Source organism: Salmo salar, chromosome 05, assembly GCF_965601325.2.
Source record: "Salmo salar chromosome 05, fSalSal1, whole genome shotgun sequence".
In the NCBI taxonomy this organism is placed as follows: Eukaryota; Metazoa; Chordata; class Actinopteri; order Salmoniformes; family Salmonidae; genus Salmo; species Salmo salar.
Genome location: NC_138295.1, coordinates 87155701 through 87177132, shown reverse-complemented (window position 1 = coordinate 87177132; position 21432 = coordinate 87155701). Strand labels below are relative to the sequence as shown.

The window sequence follows — 21432 nt, the reverse complement described above, 5'->3', positions numbered from 1 at the left end:
CATGTATGTATTATTAGCAGCACCTACGTATTTCACAGATGTGAGTATGATGACCACAACCGTGTGTGTGTGTGTGTGTGTGTGTGTGTGTGTGTGTGTGGTGTGTGTGTGCAGAGCTCTGGAGGTCTGGTGGTGAAGAGTCTGGACAGGGACATGTTTGACGCTGAGCCCATGAAGGAGCTGAGTGGACGCAGGCCTCTGGTCTGTACTGAGTTCCAGGGACAGAGGGTCATACTCAAGGTAACCCCTTTTTCACACACCTTTTTAGGGCTACGTCCCAAATAGCACCCTATTCTCTATATAGTGCACTACTTTTGACTAGGTCCCCATAGAGCTCTGGTTAAAAGTTGTGCACTATATAGGGAATAGGGTGCAATTCGGGAGTTAACCTTACAGGTTAAAAACATTGTGTAAATGTGAAACTCTGTCAGGCCTAAATGTGAGCAAACATTTTGAAACAGAATGGTTGTTCTTTTTGAACATGTTCAGGTATTACTGCTGCTGTTTTAAAGATGTTTTGATCACGTTTAGTGCCAACTGAGAGACCCTGGTCTTTTGACAGAGGTTTAGCTGTTATCCTTATTGGTGGTTTGTGTCTGGTTTCCCTGTCAGGGTTACACTGTGAATGAGGAGGCAGAGGCCAGAGTGTTGGAGAGAACCACCCAGTTTCACAGAACCAGGACGCAGCGGGAGAGTCAGACTGACACTGGAATACTCCCTCTTCTGGCACTGTTCTTTGGCAAGGTACAGCTCACTCAGCTTCCCTGTCTCGACCCAGTCACTAAGCTTCAAATGTCTTCCTGTCTTACAAGCCACATGTTTCATGATCTGAGGAACTTGACTTGATCTGAAAATGCGGTCGGAGGCTTCGTATGGAGGGTGTGATGTAATTGCGGAGCCTCCTGAGGCGTGCAGAGGCCAAGTCAAGCTCCGTACCGCATCGCCGTGAGCCTCCCAAATGTTGTAACAATGCAGAGGGCTCTGTTTAGCTCTGCGTTGACAGTAGGTGGGGGCGTTACGTCCTGTATAAACACACACACTTCCTTGACAACTTCCTTCCCAACAGCTCTGCTTCCCTAAGCGTGAGAAGTATGAAAGCCCTGAAGTCCATGGAGGCTACATCGTAGTAAATGTTGTACAGCCACTTCAGATGCCTGATTGACCAGGCAGAGCCTTTTAGAGGTCGTGTTCTCCATTTGTCATGATGTATGTTTTACTAGGATCCCTTCTCTTTCAGTCAGACCCTCTTGCCTATGTGATGGTGCCATACTTCCCCAATGGAAGTCTCTGGGCTGTTCAGGCTGCCAAACCCCTAACTGCCACAGTGAGTTCTCTCGGCTACCTTCCTCATATTTCACGTTTAGAGTTACAAAATTCCCAGGTTTCCAGAAATCTTGGTTGGAGGATTCCTGGATTTCCCTTCTTCCAACAGAGTTTTCTGGAAAATCGTGCAATTTTGGAACCTTATTCACATGCCCTTGTTTTGTAGTAGTATAACACATTGACCTACTGTCCTGTCTCTCCCATCAGGAGACTGGTAGTATAACACATTGACCTACTGTCCTGTCTCTCCCATCAGGAGACTGGTAGTATAACACATTGACCTACTGTCCTGTCTCTCCCATCAGGAGACTGGTAGTATAACACATTGACCTACTGTCCTGTCTCTCCCATCAGCAGACTGGTAGTATAACACATTGACCTACTGTCCTGTCTCTCCCATCAGGAGACTGGTAGTATAACACATTGACCTACTGTCCTGTCTCTCCCATCAGGAGACTGGTAGTATAACACATTGACCTACTGTCCTGTCTCTCCCATCAGGAGACTGGTAGTATAACACATTGACCTACTGTCCTGTCTCTCCCATCAGGAGACTGGTAGTATAACACATTGACCTACTGTCCTGTCTCTCCCATCAGGAGACTGGTAGTATAACACATTGACCTACTGTCCTGTCTCTCCCATCAGCAGACTGGTAGTATAACACATTGACCTACTGTCCTGTCTCTCCCATCAGGAGACTGGTAGTATAACACATTGACCTACTGTCCTGTCTCTCCCATCAGGAGACTGGTAGTATAACACATTGACCTACTGTCCTGTCTCTCCCATCAGGAGACTGGTAGTATAACACATTGACCTACTGTCCTGTCTCTCCCATCAGGAGACTGGTAGTATAACACATTGACCTACTGTCCTGTCTCTCCCATCAGGAGACTGGTAGTATAACACATTGACCTACTGTCCTGTCTCTCCCATCAGGAGACTGGTAGTATAACACATTGACCTACTGTCCTGTCTCACCCATCAGGAGACTGGTAGTATAACACATTGACCTACTGTCCTGTCTCACCCATCAGGAGACTGGTAGTATAACACATTGACCTACTGTCCTGTCTCTCCCATCAGGAGACTGGTAGTATAACACATTGACCTACTGTCCTGTCTCTCCCATCAGGAGACTGGTAGTATAACACATTGACCTACTGTCCTGTCTCTCCCATCAGGAGACTGGTAGTATAACACATTGACCTACTGTCCTGTCTCTCCCATCAGGAGACTGGTAGTATAACACATTGACCTACTGTCCTGTCTCTCCCATCAGGAGACTGGTAGTATAACACATTGACCTACTGTCCTGTCTCTCCCATCAGGAGACTGGTAGTATAACACATTGACCTACTGTCCTGTCTCACCCATCAGGAGACTGGTAGTATAACACATTGACCTACTGTCCTGTCTCTCCCATCAGGAGACTGGTAGTATAACACATTGACCTACTGTCCTGTCTCTCCCATCAGGAGACTGGTAGTATAACACATTGACCTACTGTCCTGTCTCTCCCATCAGGAGACTGGTAGTATAACACATTGACCTACTGTCCTGTCTCTCCCATCAGGAGACTGGTAGTATAACACATTGACCTACTGTCCTGTCTCTCCCATCAGGAGACTGGTAGTATAACACATTGACCTACTGTCCTGTCTCTCCCATCAGGAGACTGGTAGTATAACACATTGACCTACTGTCCTGTCTCTCCCATCAGGAGACTGGTAGTATAACACATTGACCTACTGTCCTGTCTCTCCCATCAGGAGACTGGTAGTATAACACATTGACCTACTGTCCTGTCTCTCCCATCAGGAGACTGGTAGTATAACACATTGACCTACTGTCCTGTCTCTCCCATCAGGAGACTGTGAAGGTGATGAGAGGCGTGGCCAGGGGCCTCCAGGCCCTCCACGCTGCAGGCGTCACCCATGCCTCCCTCAACCCCAACAACGTCTTCGTCCTCCACCGACACCAAGGCATGGTGGGAGACTACGACTTCATAAAGACTCCTGTGAGTAGCCTGTCCTCAATCCTAACTTGGAGGCGAAAGAAACGCACACCTGTTTTAGTAGAGGTGCTGGCTAGCGGAGTAGAACACCTGTTTAGGAGAGGTGCTGGCTAGCAGAGTAGAACACCTGTTTAGGAGAGGTGCTGGCTAGCGGAGTAGAACACCTGTTTAGGTGAGGTGCTGGTTAGCAGAGTAGAACACCTGTTTAGTAGAGGTGCTGGTTAGCAGAGTAGAACACCTGTTTAGGAGAGGTGCTGGTTAGCAGAGTAGAACACCTGTTTAGTAGAGGTGCTGGTTAGCAGAGTAGAACACCTGTTTAGGTGAGGTGCTGGTTAGCAGAGTAGAACACCTGTTTAGGTGAGGTGCTGGTTAGCAGAGTAGAACACCTGTTTAGGTGAGGTGCTGGTTAGCAGAGTAGAACACCTGTTTAGGAGAGGTGCTGGCTAGCGGAGTAGAACACCTGTTTAGGAGAGGTGCTGGCTAGCGGAGTAGAACACCTGTTTAGTAGAGGTGCTGGCTAGCGGAGTAGAACACCTGTTTAGGAGAGGTGCTGGCTAGCGGAGTAGAACACCTGTTTAGGAGAGGTGCTGGCTAGCGGAGTAGAACACCTGTTTAGGAGAGGTGCTGGCTAGCGGAGTAGAACACCTGTTTAGGGGAGGTGCTGGCTAGCGGAGTAGAACACCTGTTTAGGGGAGGTGCTGGCTAGCGGAGTAGAACACCTGTTTAGGAGAGGTGCTGGCTAGCGGAGTAGAACACCTGTTTAGGAGAGGTGCTGGCTAGCGGAGTAGAACACCTGTTTAGGAGAGGTGCTGGCTAGCGGAGTAGAACACCTGTTTAGGAGAGGTGCTGGCTAGCGGAGTAGAACACCTGTTTAGGAGAGGTGCTGGCTAGCGGAGTAGAACACCTGTTTAGGAGAGGTGCTGGCTAGCGGAGTAGAACACCTGTTTAGGAGAGGTGCTGGCTAGCGGAGTAGAACACCTGTTTAGGAGAGGTGCTGGCTAGCGGAGTAGAACACCTGTTTAGGGGAGGTGCTGGCTAGCGGAGTAGAACACCTGTTTAGGGGAGGTGCTGGCTAGCGGAGTAGAACACCTGTTTAGGAGAGGTGCTGGCTAGCGGAGTAGAACACCTGTTTAGGAGAGGTGCTGGCTAGCGGAGTAGAACACCTGTTTAGGAGAGGTGCTGGCTAGCGGAGTAGAACACCTGTTTAGGAGAGGTGCTGGCTAGCGGAGTAGAACACCTGTTTAGGAGAGGTGCTGGCTAGCGGAGTAGAACACCTGTTTAGGAGAGGTGCTGGCTAGCGGAGTAGAACACCTGTTTAGGAGAGGTGCTGGCTAGCGGAGTAGAACACCTGTTTAGGAGAGGTGCTGGCTAGCGGAGTAGAACACCTGTTTAGGAGAGGTGCTGGCTAGCGGAGTAGAACACCTGTTTAGGAGAGGTGCTGGCTAGCGGAGTAGAACACCTGTTTAGGAGAGGTGCTGGCTAGCGGAGTAGAACACCTGTTTAGGAGAGGTGCTGGCTAGCGGAGTAGAACACCTGTTTAGGTGAGGTGCTGGCTAGCGGAGTAGAACACCTGTTTAGGTGAGGTGCTGGCTAGCGGAGTAGAACACTTAAATGAAAGGAGCCGCACACTCTAGGAGCTCAGATGTAATAATTGAATAACCTAATAACCAACGTTTTGACAGACAAGCTGTCTTCATCAGGGTATAATGACAGACACTGCGGGTGACTAGTTTATATAGTGCCAAAGGACACACTGGTGTCTGTAATCATGGCCGGGTGTGGCCTGATATCATTGGTTAATTCTCAGATATAAAAATAACATGCAAAAAACATGAATGGACAGCATAACCCTAACTTACAACATCTCGCTCGTCAAACAAAAACAACTGTTTTCCCCCTCCATTTTAAATACACTATCTCATGTACCTTGGTTTCTTTTACACCCGTCTGAATGAGCGCCATATATGGTTGTTTCATGGTTGTACGTACCATGTTGGTTCCAGGTACAGAGGGCAATGGACAGTGGGATGGTGGCCGGCTCTATCAGCCTGGTGGCCCCAGAGCTCTGCCAGACACAAGGCACACCTCCTACTCCAGCCTGTGACATGTACTCCTACGGCTGCCTGCTGTTCTGGGTAAAATACCTTCATGTTGCCCTCTCTGTAGATCAGCCCAGGTTTCTGTATAACACAAGATGGATGGCTCTATAGCCCATGGTCAAGCAGCTTTGGGACAGAGTGGAATACAGCAGGAATTGATATGTATTTTAAGGGGTTTCAGGGAATCTCTGACATGTCATACAGGAGAAATCATTAGCAAAAGTTAATGATAACATTGATTATTCATCCGGAGAAACTCTAGGAGATGTGAACAATAGACTTGTTGAAAATAAGCTCTCAGTAAGCAGTTGGGTCCATACCATTTATTTTTTGTCATCAACAACTCTGTTTGCAGCTGCATGCCCCAGGGTTCAACGGGGATCTGGATAGTGGAAGAAGACTGGCCCTGGATATCAGCGGAGTGAAACTGGTCAGTAACCCTGATAGCCTTTTCATGCTTCAATTCATTTAGAATGCATTTTATTTTTGCTCCCAAACTGCAGGTCATGTGTTTTAATTAGGAGAATAATACATGTCATTTTTAACATGCTTTCCATTGAAAGACAATCACAAAGTGCTAAAAGGATGATGTGTATCCTCTTGGCCAGGAGGCCAGACTCCAAGCCCTGCTGTCTAAGCTGCTGGTGTGTGTTGGAAGACTGACTGCAGCTGAGACCCTGGCTGATGACTACTTCCTGTCTGACCAGTAACCAGGCAACAAGGAGCTAGTACAGTAACCAGTACATACTGGGATAGTTTGGTTGACAGTTTTACTTTAATACTAGCCTGGGTAACGTCTGTTTAGCTAACATTCCACTCCGTGACATGCCAAAGATGGTTTAGTATGTCAAGAAGTGGAATAATGGCTAAACAGACCAGTACCCAGACTACTTCAATACTACAATGTTTTGTTGATCTGCCAATATAAAAGCACAATATATTTGTCAGTCTGCTGATGTAAAAGCACAGTATCATGTTGTTTAACTGTATATTCTTTTCCTTTTTAAATGTTCTGTTCAGTAATTAGATTATGTTGGGGTATCCTGTCTTGCAGTTGTCACTTTCTAGAGTAAATAAAAGACGTGTTCTGAGATGGACCTGATCTGTATGGACCTGATCTCATTTACAACTCAAAAGGAACCACCACCAGCACAATGCTTTCAGTTCTAAGAAGTTAGAGTTTTTGCTGCTATGTACTCTTTAACACTTGTTCTGTGCTCTGTTGCTGACTGTCTCCTGTCTTGCCTGATCGGGATGTTGTCAGCATCAATCTACTGTAAAATCTTTGAAAACCCCTTGGAAAACGCTCCCCCAAAGAAAATTGTTATCATTATATGGTTTCTCACCCTTCAATGGTTGAAAACTATGGTCAGATTTTTGTGCCCCCTACGTGCCCCTATTTTACAGAACTGCGGGTTGATGGTTTTGCACTCTCCAAATGTCCTTTGATTTGGAGAGGTATTCATTAGAAGTTGGGCTTTTTTTGTTGTCTATTTCCATCTGTCAAAACACAATGTTCATATTGTATTTTTGCCTCATTCTCATCATTTAATTTCATATCCAAACTGCTGGAGTAAAAATAATAAAGTTGCTTCAATGCCTCATTCCATATGGAGCCAGATGTGTATATGGGCTTGTCCTTATGTGGTGATGACTTCCTTAATCCTTGTTGTTCTGATGTGGAACAACAGGCATCCATGAGAGAGGACTACTGCTGCCCATCTTCTGCCTGTCTGGGAATGGTTACTTCCTTAATCCTTGTTGTTCTGATGTGGAACAACAGGCATCCGTGAGAGAGGACTACTGTTGCCCATCTTCTGCCTGTCTGGGAATGGTTACTTCCTTAATCCTTGTTGTTCTGATGTGGAACAACAGGCATCCATGAGAGAGGACTACTGCTGCCCATCTTCTGCCTGTCTGGGAATGGTTACTTCCTTAATCCTTGTTGTTCTGATGTGGAACAACAGGCATCCATGAGAGAGGACTACTGCTGCCCATCTTCTGCCTGTCTGGGGATGGTTTTCCATGACAGTTAATGGCTCATCAAATTGGGGAGGATCTGTAAGAGTGGTGTCACTGGTTTGACAATGACCTGTCTGCATTAGGGCTTGTGAGAGATTTACCCAGAGGTCTTCTTTTCCTTCAGGACTGTTGGTGGTGTATCCTTTGAGTAGACTTGCATTGAAATTGATAGGTAAATTATTCAGGAGAAATAATGGCTGTCTATCGGGAGCGGTTCTTTACAAAACCTTACCCAACTATAATTTTATGCCCTTTTGCCTAATGGTTGGCTGTTTGAATTGCTTGCATCTTATGTGGTAGAAGTTGCTATTTTACACATGGTCAACTTTGAACATGTCCCAAGTAATCGCTGTTACATTTTAGCAGATGCTCTTATCCAGAGCAATCAGGGTTAAGTTCCTTGCTCAAGAGTGCATCGACAGATTTCACCTAGTCTGCTTAGAGATTCCAAATCCAGCGATCTTTCAGTTACTGGCCCAATGCTCTTAACCCCTAGGCTATCTGCTGCCCTGTTGGTGTATGTAGGAGTCTCAGGACGTTGTTGTGATTCAGTGTTTGGAAGAGGCACTATCCCCCTGGAAGATGCATCATTCTGATAAACTTCACTTTGTAATAGGAAGGGCTGATGGAGGAAGATGAGCAGACAGTTCATGTAAACACTACTTTTTACTGTTAGGACTTGTCAGCCTGTTTTAAAATACACTTCTTGTCCCTTTTAGTGTTTTAAACTAACATAACTAAATTCTCCATTCACCAGAACCACTGGGACATATTTTTAATAAACACATTTTAATGCAAAATGAACAAATGAACCATCAGTCGATTCAAGATAAGCATCAGTGGTTTTCTAGTGGAAAACCATGAAGAGCTTGTCAGGCAAGCAGTTATCTCAAAGTGGGCACTCTTTTTAAATGAAACGTTGAAACTATAAATCCACTTCAAGACATTGTCCCTGCCTGGACTCTGGCAGTTGTACAGCAATCTCTCTTCTGGACAGATCCATTTAGGTGAACAAGGGACTGGATGAAAAGCATGCTGTGATCGTATCTGTGATCACTGTGACCTGCTGTGCCCTCACTCACACATGTACTCCTGATGCATTAGGTTACAGCTCCGGTTACATACTAGGGAATATGATTCATAGTGATCCCAATGTAATACTCTGCTATCCAGATTGGTGTCAGTGATAGTAAAATAACATACAGTATGGGGTATGGCTGTAGACAGACTTGCCTCATCAAACAAACTGATGTGATTTTTACTATGCAAATTCTCCAAATAATGTTATGGTATGAACTGATGGGATCACTGGAAGTAATGAACCTGCTTTGCTGCTTTCTCTAGCTGCTTGGGGTGCATCCAAAATGGCACCTTATTCCTTACATAGTGCACTACAATGGCACCCTATTCCCTACATAGTGCACTACAATGGGAATAGTGTGCTATTTGGGACGCTGTTGATCCTCCCTCCGATACGTCCATCAATATTAACGGTCAATTATAATTACTGAAGACCACAAGAGCAAAGCAGCTAAACTCTTCTTAATTGCTGAAGGCCACAAGGGCTAAGCAGCTAAACTCGTCTCCTGTCTGACTAGATGCAGGAAAGTCAATCGTGAGCGAAAAGACGGGAGAATGTTCTAGATCAGGAAATGTATTATTGGTTTCTTAATTTTTTTTGCAGTATATTGATGAGCATAAAATAAGTCTCTAAAGGATTGATTCACTGGAGCCAACGATTATTACTTAGATTATTATAAAAGGCACGTACATACATTTCAGTTTTCCATTTTTAATTAGTAAACTTTTCGAAAAACATAATTCCACTTAAACATCTTGGGCTAGTATGTGTGTACAGTTGAAGTTGGAAGTTTACATACGCCTTAGCCAAATACATTTAAACTCAGTTTTTCACAATTCCTGACATTTAATCATAAAAATTCCCTGTCTTAGGTCAGTTAGTATCACCACTTTATTTTAAGAATGTGAAATGTCAGAATAATAGTAGAGATGCTTTTATTTCTTTCATCACATTCCCAGTGGGTCAGAAGTTTACATCCACTCAATTAGTATTTGGTAGCATTGCCTTTAAATTGTTTAACTTGGGTCAAACGTTTCAGGTAGCCTTCCACAAGCTTCCCACAATAAGTTGGGTGATTTGTGGCCCATTCCTCCTGACAGAGCTGGTGTAACTGAGTCAGGTTTGTAAGCCTCCTTGCTCACACACACTTTTTCTGTTCTGCCCACAACATTTTCTACAGGATTGAGGTCAGGGCTTTGTGATGGCCACTCCAATTGCTTGACTTTGTTGTCCTTAAGCCATTTTGCCACAACTTTGGAAGTATGCTTGGGGTCATTGTCTATTTGGAAGACCCATTTGCAACCAAGCTATAACTTCCTGACTGATGTCTTGAGATGTTGCTTCAATATATCCACACAATTTTCCTGCCTCATGATACCATCTATCCTGCAGCAAAGCACACCCACAACATGATGCTGCCACCCCCGTGCTTCACGGTTGGGATGGTGTTCTTCGGTTTGCAAGCCTCCCCTTTTTTCCTCCAAACATAATGATAGTCATTATGGCCAAACAGTTTTATTTTTGTTTCATCAGACCAGAGGACATTTCTCTAAAAAGTACGATCTTTGTCCCCATGTGCAGTTGCAAACCGTAGTCTGGCTTTTTTATGGGGGTTTTGGAGCAGTGGCTTCTTCCTTGCTAAGCGGCCTTTCAGGTTATGTCGATATAGGACTCGTTTTACTGTGGATATAGATACTTTTGTACCTGTTTCCTCCAGCATCTTCACAAGGTCCTTTGCTGTTATTCTGGGATTGATTTGCACTTTTCTCACCAAAGTACGTTAATCTCTAGGAGACAGAACACGTCTCCTTCCTGAGCGGTATGACGGCTGCGTGGTCCCATGGTGTTTATACTCGCGTACTATTGTTTGTACAGATGAACGTGGTACCTTCAGGCGTTTGGAAGGTTGAGGTCTACAATTATTTTTTCTGAGGTCTTGGCTGATTTCTTTTGATTTTCCCATGATGTCAAGCAAAGAGGCACTGAGTTTGAAGGTAGTCCTTGAAATACATCCACAGGTACACCTCCAATTGACTCAAATTATGTAATTTAGCCTATCAGAAGCTTCTAAAACCATGACATAATTTTCTGGAATTTTCCAAGCTATTTAAAGGCACAGTCAACTTAGTGTATGTAAACTTCTGACCCACTGGAATTGTGATACAGTGAATTATAAGTGAAATAATCTGTCTGTAAACATTGTTGGAAAAATGACTTGTCATGCACAAAGTAGATGTCCTAAACGACTTGTCAAAACTATAGTTTGTTAACAAGAAATTTGTGGAGTGGTTGAAAAACGAGTTTTAATGACCCCAACCTAAGTGTATGTAAACTTCCGACTTCAACTGTAGATCAGCGACACAATCTAAATTGAATCCATTTTAAATTCCGGCTATAACACAGTTTCTGAAGTATTCAGTACATGCTATCTGAATTCAGACTTGAATCTGGGTACATCCATATTCCAGAGAGCCTTTCAATGGAAGCTCATTATTGAGACATGGACTTCCACTGGCATTGCTTATCATAACATAAATTGCAGTTGTCAGAGGTCGATGGCATGGTTGAGCAAAGTTTTTAGTGACTCATTGCAAATATTTAGTTTCCTATGGATGTAATGCTCTTAACAAGTTTACGTCCCTTCAAAGAGGATTCTACTCAGACTACAGTTGACAAATGATTTATTTGGTATGCGAAATTATTCAGATGTCCGTCCAGACATTTGATTACACACCCAAATAAAAGCTGTTGATGACAATGACACATTTCCCTATATATATATATATATATATTATATATATATATCCTGGTTTAATGTTTGTCAGAGTGCTATTACCCATCCCTGAATTCTGAACATTACTTATGTGTTCTTTTGGGCACCCTCCCCTCTCCTCCTCCAAATGCGCTCCATGCCACAGATATAAAACTCCCAGGATGCTTGCTGCCAAAGACAGTTGCGAGCACAGAACAGTCATTCAACGAAACCATCTCCAGTCTTCACAAAATAAAGTGAGTAAAAAGCACTTTTCTGTCGCTGACTATTTGTCTTTGTATCGACTTCCAGGGTTTTGTAAAGTTGTTCTTGATTGAATTACTAAAGAAAATATTTGTTCTCATGGAAAACCTTGTTTGCTGCACATTCATATTTTCAGAGTTGGTTCATATTTTTTCAGTTGGTTATTAAAGATGATGGAATATAGTTTTGGATAACAAGGTGTCGTTGGCTTTATGGTTTATTTACAAGTTATTACGCACAGTAGCAAATAAAAATGATTGCATTTTATTGGCTACATTATGAACTAAGGACAGGAGCACAGTCACAGTGCATTTGTTTTCTAGTTTGATTCTCTGTGCTTTTGTGTGGTTTAGATGCGCCCTAACGCAGCGATGTCTCTGGGTATGCTGGCGGTGTACTCGCTGGTATGCATGTCCACTCTGATGGACGCGTATCCATCCAAACCTGTCATTCCCGCAGAAGATGCACCTGTCGAGGACTTCGCCAAGTACTTCTCTGCACTCAGACACTACATCAACCAAATCACTCGACAGCGGTGAGTTCTTCATCTGGTGAGGGGAAGATACAGCATATGATGAAGATTATTATTATTTTGGGTAAACCATTAAATGCATACATTAAACAAGATGTGCATTTGATCCCAGAAGATAACACTTGAAAAACACTTATTTCCAAAGTGGTTCTGATGATGATGCTTCTGTTTTGTTACCTTTCACAAAATATCTGTATTTCATATAAGGTTTAACTTTGAAGGAAATAAAGGGTTGCAATAAAAAATGTTTTCCTGTTTTCTTTGACTTTTTCTTTACCTCTCTCAGGTATGGGAAAAGATCCAGCCCTGATACAGTGTTCTCTGACCTGCTACAGAGGGAGAGCACAGAGAGCGTCCCACTAGCAAGCTATGGAAGGTGGGTGTAAAAACATACCAAGGATACCGATATACCTGTCCTCAGAATGATCAGCTTTAGCCATCATCTTTTTGGGGGTGGGGATTAGTAGCCTAGATCTAATCCATTATTTTTGTTTTAAGTAGTTTTGTTTATTGATCCACTATAACCTATAGGCTAAAGTATATTGTGCATTTGAGAGTAACAGACACAGCAATAGTCAATTAGTTATTAATCAATGCCAACATAATAATGGCCCAACATAAATGAACACTTTGCTTGTTTCTCCTGACAGATATGAAGACCTACCGTTGTGGTGGTGAAGCCAGTGTATTACGGACTTCCATACCAGTCCCTTTCAACAAACCCACTGCCTGTTTGTCACAACAACACCACACTGCCTGTTGGTCACCGACTCGACCTGGACTTTAATAGATATCTGCAGCCTGCATGCAACCACCTCTCTCTCTGTCTGTCTGTCATAGTAGAAGTGTCCTGTACATATGTTACTTTCTTCTTTTGTGCATCACACTGTGTACTGTAAACCAAAATAAACATCTACTGGTTGGATTAAATACATCATATAAAGTACCTTGGATCATTGTTTTATAATGTGACTCTGTTTTAAGTATATAAACAAGAAAATCCTAGGACTCCAGAATCAGAAAGTAAGCAACGTGGTCTTCCTTAAAGAAAAACGTTTCTAGTGTGGTTTTTACACTTATTGGATACTAGTTGTTCCTGCCACAACCAGGACCAGGATCTACACCTAGAACCACTGCTGCACAGGGTTCTCTTTGTTCCCACTGGTTTTACTAAGATATACTGCCCTCTTCTGGACTGGCCTTAGTACTCTGATACCGTTATACTCCAGCTTGGAATGTAGCCTTCAAACAGCTGTCTGGCGTGAGAGGTGAGAATAACAATCTATTCATTCTGTCCATTATTTCAATGTGTAACATTGTTAACCTTTCACTGGTCTGTGTGGATTTTGATTGTGTACAATCATTCTATATAACAGCACCTTGCCTAACGTGAAAACAAATGTAAGGTGTAGAATCATATTAAATGGCCTGGGATCCCTGGTCAAAAGTAGTTCACTATGGAATAGGGTACGATTTGGGACACTAACCTGGTTACCTCCAAAGGGACATGTAATAATGAGATCCGGTGCATGAACCCAGTTACCTAATATGTGTCCCAAATGGCACCATCTGTAGTGCACTATTTATCGCCTGGTAGTGTGCCACTTGGGACTAAGTCCCGTTTTAGACAGAAGATAGAACAGTCCCTGCATACTAATGGGTTCATTGTTCTAGAATGCTCAAATGTAAAACAAGATTCTGTCCCAAATTGGCACCCTATTCTCTATATTGTGGACTACTTTTGACCAGGGCTCTGGTCTAAAGTAGTGCACTATGTAGGGAATAGGGTGCCAATTTGAGACTAGACCAACAGTAGGATTCTTTATGTTGACAGCCAGAGAATCATGTCAGGTCTATATGTAATGTCTTTGGCTGTACTGAATACATAGGCTACTGCTGTCTGGTGTTTAATGCTTGTTATTTATTTCACAAGGAGTATGAATGTGTAACAGTGCCTAGTTGTGTAACTAACATAGGGCAATTCCGTCCCAAATGGCACCCTATTCCCTATATAGTGCTCTACTTATAGTGGGCTTTACTATATAGGGTGCCATTTGAGGTGTTTATGTGTGGGTTAAAACGGTTTGTGGAGCTCAGGAGACCCAGATGGTCATAGTCGATGTCAAATACAGAATCTATAATTTATGAAATAATTACTGCTATTAAACTATATGAACAGAAAAGAGCATGTCTTCAGTTTTCACACTATCTGTAGTACGTTAAGGAGTGGGTGGGAACTACATTAGCTAGCTGCTCGTCTCTAAAGGGGACTTCGAGATCAAACGTCACCCGGCGGCATGTCTCCATGACAGGAGAGCTGCGCGCTAGACAAACTAGCCTCGTCTGGGGTGCAACGAGTCTATGGAGACTTGAAATTCTGACACGGAGAACGTCAGGTAAAGTCATACATTTTTTATGACCATCTTCTTCGTAGCCCATTGGACTTCGAAACAGCGTGAGGGGCTCAGCGCCACGAAAATGGGTTCAAATAGCGAAACGCAAGTCAGGTTAGGCTAGCAATCCACTCACCATTCTTGCAACACTCGCTAGCTAGCTGACACTAGCTGGATCCAGTCAGGCTGGGACTCAGTTGATTGCTAGCAAGCTAATAATAACATGCTAGCTACCATTGCTAACCTAACATCGGGCTTGTTAGCTGTATTTCTAGACTAGGTTTTAACTAGTTAGCTTGTTGGCTAGCTAAGCCATATATCCAGTTGGATTGTTTGCCACAAGTTATGACGTGGAATTGGACCAATGCTCCGCTGTCATTTTGATTAGCGTCAAATTGTGCTCTAAATAGCTCAAATATCAATTAGTTAATTGGCCAGAAAAGTGGTATTTGCTTTATCTAACGGGACAGTTTACTAATAAAGTTAGCAAACCACTAGGAATGGGTTCAATGCGACCTCTCATCTGCTCCGTCTCAGCCGAATGGGAAACCAAAAATGTCTACACGTGTTCTGCACCCCGCACAGGAAGCTAGCTAATAATGTGTGTGCCTTTGTAACAAGTTGTGAGTCCCAAATGTGTTATGTGGAGTGTAACTAGGGTGTTTGTGAGATTTGTGTTGGCTTTCTGGAAGGTTCCACGTGTTGAGCTGTAAGAGTCAGACATAGCTATGTTAGACACGTTGAGAAAGAACACTTTAGTGTCAACAATGGAGAGGGTAGCCAAATGTTTTACTTTGCATGGATCGGCCCTTTTTTTGTTGTTGGCTATGTGTAGTTAGTTACCCTATACATTATTCTGTTAGTGCCGGCTTACTCACATAATGAGCCCATCGTTTCACCATGACTTGGACGTTTCCATTGCCACAATGAATGATAAAACAGATTGTCCCATCTAACAAGTGTCCCAAATGATACCCAATTCACTACATAGTACACTAGGTGGCCTGGTCAAACGTGGCGTCACTATACAGAGAAAGCGTTCGAGGTGGGACGGAAGTCTTTTTAATGCCTTTATTTGGGAGACGTGATCTGTTTTGGATCAACAGTAAAACACAGACCAGAAATTAAGGTCGTGCCGAATTTGGACTTGTTCCTGTAATTAGTGTTTTTTTTGTTCATTCCTGTGGTAGTGTTCAAATCCTTGTTTGCGTCTGAGATTGAGCTTTAAACATCTTTCATCTTTAAAAAGCCTTATGAAATGGTGTCCGTTAATGAAATAAAAGCAAAGCTCAGGGGACAGACAGGTATGTGTCTTATTCAATGGAGTACAGTAGTACGATGCTTCAGATAGGAAAGTATACTTTTCTATTTAAATGGTCTGTAACATTACACTGAAGCACTCTCCTGAATAAGCCTCTGGTCTGACAGTGAAACCCATTCATCCCTGTAGCCTGCTGCTTATTATATACCCTGGCCCCTTCCCCATGGTCCCTGGTTGGGTCCCTTCCCAGATCCTTTCCCCCTGGTCCTGCCCTGGCTGGGTCCCTCCCCGGCTCGGCGGGTCCCTTGCCCCCCCCAGGCCCTGGTGGGCCCTCCCGTCCCCCCGGCTCGCCCGGCTGGGCCCCCCCTGGTCCGGCTGGGCCCTGCCCCCCCATGGTTCCTGGCTGGCTTCCTTCACCCAAGTACTTAGCTTGGTCCCTTTCCCCCTGGTCCTTAGTTGGGTCCCTGGTCTGGTCCCTTTCTCCCTGGTCCCTGGCTGGGACTCTGGCTGGCATCAGGGTTTAATTGAGGTATTGGAGAATCCAGACAATTTCAGCCTCTGTGGGAATGCTGCTGGCAAGAGCAGCAGTGGGGAACATACCCTGGTTGTCTCCAAAATGGCACCCTATTCCCTTTTATAGTGCACTACTTTTGACCATGGGCCATAGGGTAGTGTACTGTATAGAGAAAGGGTGCTATTTGGGAGAGAACCAGGGTGTGAATTCTGATTCCCTCTGAAGTGTGCAGTCAATGTGTACTGCACTCATTCACTCCCCCTCACATACAGTATTTGTAAAGGAATGGACTGGTGTGAACCTCAGTTGAAACAATAACAAAGTGACCCACCCGGTTTCAGGTTTGTTCAGAAGCTGAGGGAAGAGCCTGGAGAAATGTAACCACTCTCAAATGCATAGACAGAGCTATGGATGCAAGGACTGACCATCCATGATATCAGAATTATAGGTTTATCCATGTTTTGAGGCTATACAGTGTTTGTTTACATTTACATTGTTTCCAAACATTGGAGTTTATATTTTGTGTTCTGATGGGGTACAACAGTTGAACTAAGCTCATGAGACATAAGTTAGCCTATATTCTTCAAGAATCAATGGGTATATAGCATTCATGTAGAAGTCCAAAAATGAATGTAGCAACTAAGGATTGTAGCTTTAAGGAATATGGTGGATATAATCCCCTCTCAAATTCATGCTTAAACTGATCTAGTGCTCTAATTTAAACCCACATAATAAAAATACTACAGTTTACTATGGAATATTATAGTATAATACTATACTACACTCTGTAGTATCCCTCGATCATGTGTAGTACTTAGTATAGAATTGTGTAGTATAGTGTACAATGCTATAATAAATATTGTTATTATCCACACAAAAAACACTAGTAAATACTACACTATTTAATTTGCATATACCCTGCCCATTCCCCCTCCGCCATATCCCAATTTGTGCCACCTGTAAGTGAGAAACCTACATGACACGTACAGACCATATAATGTTTTACCTATGGTTATAGAAAAGAGTAGAAGCTCTGAACTCCCCGTTCAGAACCCAGTCCTACCTATCTGCAGGTTATCTGATCTTTTAGTCTTTCACAGAACCCAGTCCTACCTATCTGCAGGTTATCTGATCTTTTAGTCTTTCACAGAACCCAGTCCTACCTATCTACAGGTTATCTGATCTTTTAGTCTTTCACAGAACCCAGTCCTACCTATCTGCAGGTTATCTGATCTTTTAGTATTTCACAGAACCCAGTCCTACCTATCTGCAGGTTATCTGATCTTTTAGTCTTTCTCAGAACCCAGTCCTACCTATCTGCAGGTTATCTGATCTTTTAGTCTTTCACAGAACCCAGTCCTACCTATCTGCAGGTTATCTGATCTTTTAGTCTTTCACAGAACCCAGTCCTACCTATCTGCAGGTTATCTGATCTTTTAGTCTTTCACAGAACCCAGTCCTACCTATCTGCAGGTTATCTGATCTTTTAGTATTTCACAGAACCCAGTCCTACCTATCTACAGGTTATCTGATCTTTTAGTCTTTCTCAGAACCCAGTCCTACCTATCTGCAGGTTATCTGATCTTTTAGTCTTTCACAGAACCCAGTCCTACCTATCTACAGGTTATCTGATCTTTTAGTATTTCACAGAACCCAGTCCTACCTATCTACAGGTTATCTGATCTTTTAGTCTTTCACAGAACCCAGTCCTACCTATCTGCAGGTTATCTGATCTTTTAGTCTTTCTCAGAACCCAGTCCTACCTATCTACAGGTTATCTGATCTTTTAGTCTTTCACAGAACCCAGTCCTACCTATCTACAGGTTATCTGATCTTTTAGTCTTTCACAGAACCCAGTCCTACCTATCTGCAGGTTATCTGATCTTTTAGTCTTTCACAGAACCCAGTCCTACCTATCTGCAGGTTATCTGATCTTTTAGTCTTTCTCAGAACCCAGTCCTACCTATCTACAGGTTATCTGATCTTTTAGTCTTTCACAGAACCCAGTCCTACCTATCTACAGGTTATCTGATCTTTTAGTCTTTCACAGAACCCAGTCCTACCTATCTGCAGGTTCTGATCTTTTAGTCTTTCACAGAACCCAGTCCTACCTATCTGCAGGTTATCTGATCTTTTAGTCTTTCTCAGAACCCAGTCCTACCTATCTGCAGGTTATCTGATCTTTTAGTCTTTCACAGAACCCAGTCCTACCTATCTACAGGTTATCTGATCTTTTAGTCTTTCACAGAACCCAGTCCTACCTATCTGCAGGTTATCTGATCTTTTAGTCTTTCACAGAACCCAGTCCTACCTATCTACAGGTTATCTGATCTTTTAGTCTTTCACAGAACCCAGTCCTACCTATCTGCAGGTTATCTGATCTTTTAGTCTTTCACAGAACCCAGTCCTACCTATCTACAGGTTATCTGATCTTTTAGTCTTTCACAGAACCCAGTCCTACCTATCTGCAGGTTATCTGATCTTTTAGTCTTTCACAGAACCCAGTCCTACCTATCTACAGGTTATCTGATCTTTTAGTCTTTCACAGAACCCAGTCCTACCTATCTAGCAGGTTATCTGATCTTTTAGTCTTTCACAGAACCCAGTCCTACCTATCTGCAGGTTATCTGATCTTTTAGTCTTTCTCAGAACCCAGTCCTACCTATCTGCAGGTTATCTGATCTTTTAGTCTTTCACAGAACCCAGTCCTACCTATCTGCAGGTTATCTGATCTTTTAGTCTTTCACAGAACCCAGTCCTACCTATCTGCAGGTTATCTGATCTTTTAGTCTTTCACAGAACCCAGTCCTACCTATCTGCAGGTTATCTGATCTTTTAGTATTTCTCCAGTAGGTTTCCTCAAGGAGAAAGCTCCCCACTTCTATCTCAAAGATAAACAAAAACACTTCAGTAAATACTACATACAGTAATGTCCCCAAAAACACTTCAGTAAATACTACAGTCTGCAAAACACTACAGTAATTACTGTTTCTATATAAAAAAAATACTACAGTATTTGTACTATAGTAAACTGTAAATACTGCAGTCTGCAAAAACACTACAGTAATTACTTTTTCTCTATATAAAAATGTACTACAGTATTTATACTATAGTAAACTGTAAGCACTACAGTATATATTAGTGTTGGGCGATACCCTGATTTTCATACCGTCATATTGATTCTGTACCGTACTGTTTACTATAGTAAACAGTGATTTATTTGACACACAGATTTCTTGTAGTTAGTTATAAGCAGTGGCGTAGGCACTCACCCTCAGTCCAGCGTGCGGGGGTGCCCCCAACCCCAAAATAAGTCATATATTTTTTTTAAACGGTATTGAAAATCATACTGTCGGTATTTCGAAATACCCCGGTATATCGCCCAAGCCTAGTATTGTAGTGTTTTTGCAACACTACAGTGAATACTACAGTATTCCTACCATAGTATACACTATAACACTAGTATTTCTTTCATGTGGGAACCCACAAGGTGTAGTGAGTTAAGTACACACACCTCAGGGAGAAGGCCTGGGTAGAGAATCTGGACGGTTTGAATGTTGAACACTTTAAATGCTACTGATCCCTGTGGTGATGAAAACCAACCTGACAGATATAGGCCATTTAATGATACCAGGGACTTGGCAGCTCTGGAGTTGACTACTTGCACTCTTGACCTCTAGGGTAATCAACATAATGGGATTAATGCTTTTCAGTCTCTCCCCCCCAGACCGGTATGACCACATGACTTTCTTTGTCCAATCAGAAAGCACACACTAAGAGTGAGGAATGAAAGCCCTCTGGAGTGGCAGTGATCTGACCAAATGGAAACTGTTGAACATTACAGCATGTTGTCTACAGCAAGACTAAAATGGTTGGACTATTGTCCTTTAAAGGTCGACGCGGCTATTTCAGATGAGTCACTCTGAAGGTATTTAAGTTGGAAAGCAAGCATTTCAGGTTAGCTAGCAATCCCTTATTATTGGGCATTGGGTAATAACAAGGTGTTGTCTCCCTGGGTTCCCTTCAGGTTCTTCTGTGTTGCCACAGGCAGGCAGGGCACCAGATGACTGGTGTGTACTGGGAGTAGGGCTTTGAGCCGCTGCGCTGCATTGGAGCACAATTCACAGGTGAGTGTCAGATTCACTTCCTACTTTACTACTACCATTCTTCTGTCACATACGGCCACCATTTTTTTAACACTGATTGGTTAAGCATGAATCTCTATTTGAAACAATGCTCCATTCATGATGATGTCTGAGTAACCAAGGTGTGAAGAGGGACAACAATGTGTCTGTTGTGGAAATGTCTTTTCTGGTGTGTGTGTGTGCATGCGTGCGTCCGTCCGGATGACCCAGCCACAGCGTGTTTGGTTAGGGCAGTATGTACTCTCCTCTGTCTGGACGGTGGGGTTGGTTAGGGCAGTGTGTACTCTCCTCTGTCTGGACGGTGGGGTTGGTTAGGGCAGTATGTACTCTCCTCTGTCTGGACGGTGGGGTTGGTTAGGGCAGTGTGTACTCTCCTCTGTCTGGACGGTGGGGTTGGTTAGGGCAGTATGTACTCTCCTCTGTCTGGACGGTGGGGTTGGTTAGGGCAGTGTGTACTCTCCTCTGTCTGGACGGTGGGGTTGGTTAGGGCAGTATGTACTCTCCTCTGTCTGGACGGTGGGGTTGGTTAGGGCAGTATGTACTCCTCTGTCTGGACGGTGGGGTTGGTTAGGGCAGTGTGTACTCTCCTCTGTCTGGACGGTGGGGTTGGTTAGGGCAGTGTGTACTCTCCTCTGTCTGGACGGTGGGGTTGGTTAGGGCAGTGTGTACTCTCCTCTGTCTGGACGGTGGGGTTGGTTAGGGCAGTGTGTACTCTCCTCTGTCTGGACGGTGGGGTTGGTTAGGGCAGTGTGTACTCTCCTCTGTCTGGACGGCGGGGTTGGTTAGGGCAGTGTGTACTCTCCTCTGTCTGGACGGCGGGGTTGGTTAGGGCAGTGTGTACTCTCCTCTGTCTGGACGGTGGGGTTGGTTAGGGCAGTGTGTACTCTCCTCTGTCTGGACGGTGGGGTTGGTTAGGGCAGTGTGTACTCTCCTCTGTCTGGACGGTGGGGTTGGTTAGGGCAGTGTGTACTCTCCTCTGTCTGGACGGTGGGGTTGGTTAGGGCAGTGTGTACTCTCCTCTGTCTG

The 21432-nt window shown here is 43.8% G+C and overlaps 3 protein-coding genes across 6 annotated transcripts in view; all 3 read left to right on the top strand.

The window, feature by feature from the left end:
• The window catches only part of LOC106577404 (serine/threonine-protein kinase 31), a 33901-nt gene extending 27357 nt beyond the window's left edge, over positions 1 to 6544 (top strand). Inside the window, exons 19-25 of the mRNA XM_082974953.1 lie at positions 115 to 240; positions 613 to 744; positions 1238 to 1324; positions 3197 to 3346; positions 5347 to 5478; positions 5798 to 5872; positions 6051 to 6544. Of these exons, the coding sequence (XP_082831079.1) occupies positions 115 to 240; positions 613 to 744; positions 1238 to 1324; positions 3197 to 3346; positions 5347 to 5478; positions 5798 to 5872; positions 6051 to 6152 (804 nt within the window). The 3' untranslated portion in view covers positions 6153 to 6544. The remainder of the gene's footprint in view (positions 1 to 114; positions 241 to 612; positions 745 to 1237; positions 1325 to 3196; positions 3347 to 5346; positions 5479 to 5797; positions 5873 to 6050) is intronic.
• A 4942-nt stretch (positions 6545 to 11486) lies between these two features.
• LOC106592859 (pro-neuropeptide Y) lies at positions 11487 to 13027 on the top strand. Its single transcript, XM_014184208.3, has 4 exons — positions 11487 to 11554; positions 11915 to 12096; positions 12380 to 12469; positions 12744 to 13027. The coding sequence occupies exons 2-4, from the start codon at positions 11915 to 11917 to the stop codon at positions 12769 to 12771; spliced, it is 300 nt and encodes a 99-aa protein (XP_014039683.3). The 5' UTR covers positions 11487 to 11554; the 3' UTR covers positions 12772 to 13027.
• Positions 13028 to 14207: 1180 nt separating this feature from the next.
• Positions 14208 to 21432, top strand: part of LOC106591575 (protein PALS2) — a 43804-nt gene continuing 36579 nt past the window's right edge. Inside the window, exons 1-2 of one of the 4 annotated variants that reach the window (XM_082975848.1) lie at positions 14208 to 14489; positions 20289 to 20388. The gene's annotated coding sequence lies outside the window, so the exon portion shown is untranslated. Of the gene's footprint in view, positions 14490 to 20067; positions 20190 to 20288; positions 20389 to 21432 lie in introns of those variants that run through there. The other 3 variants (XM_082975846.1, XM_082975849.1, XM_082975847.1) reach the window with 3 other exon arrangements.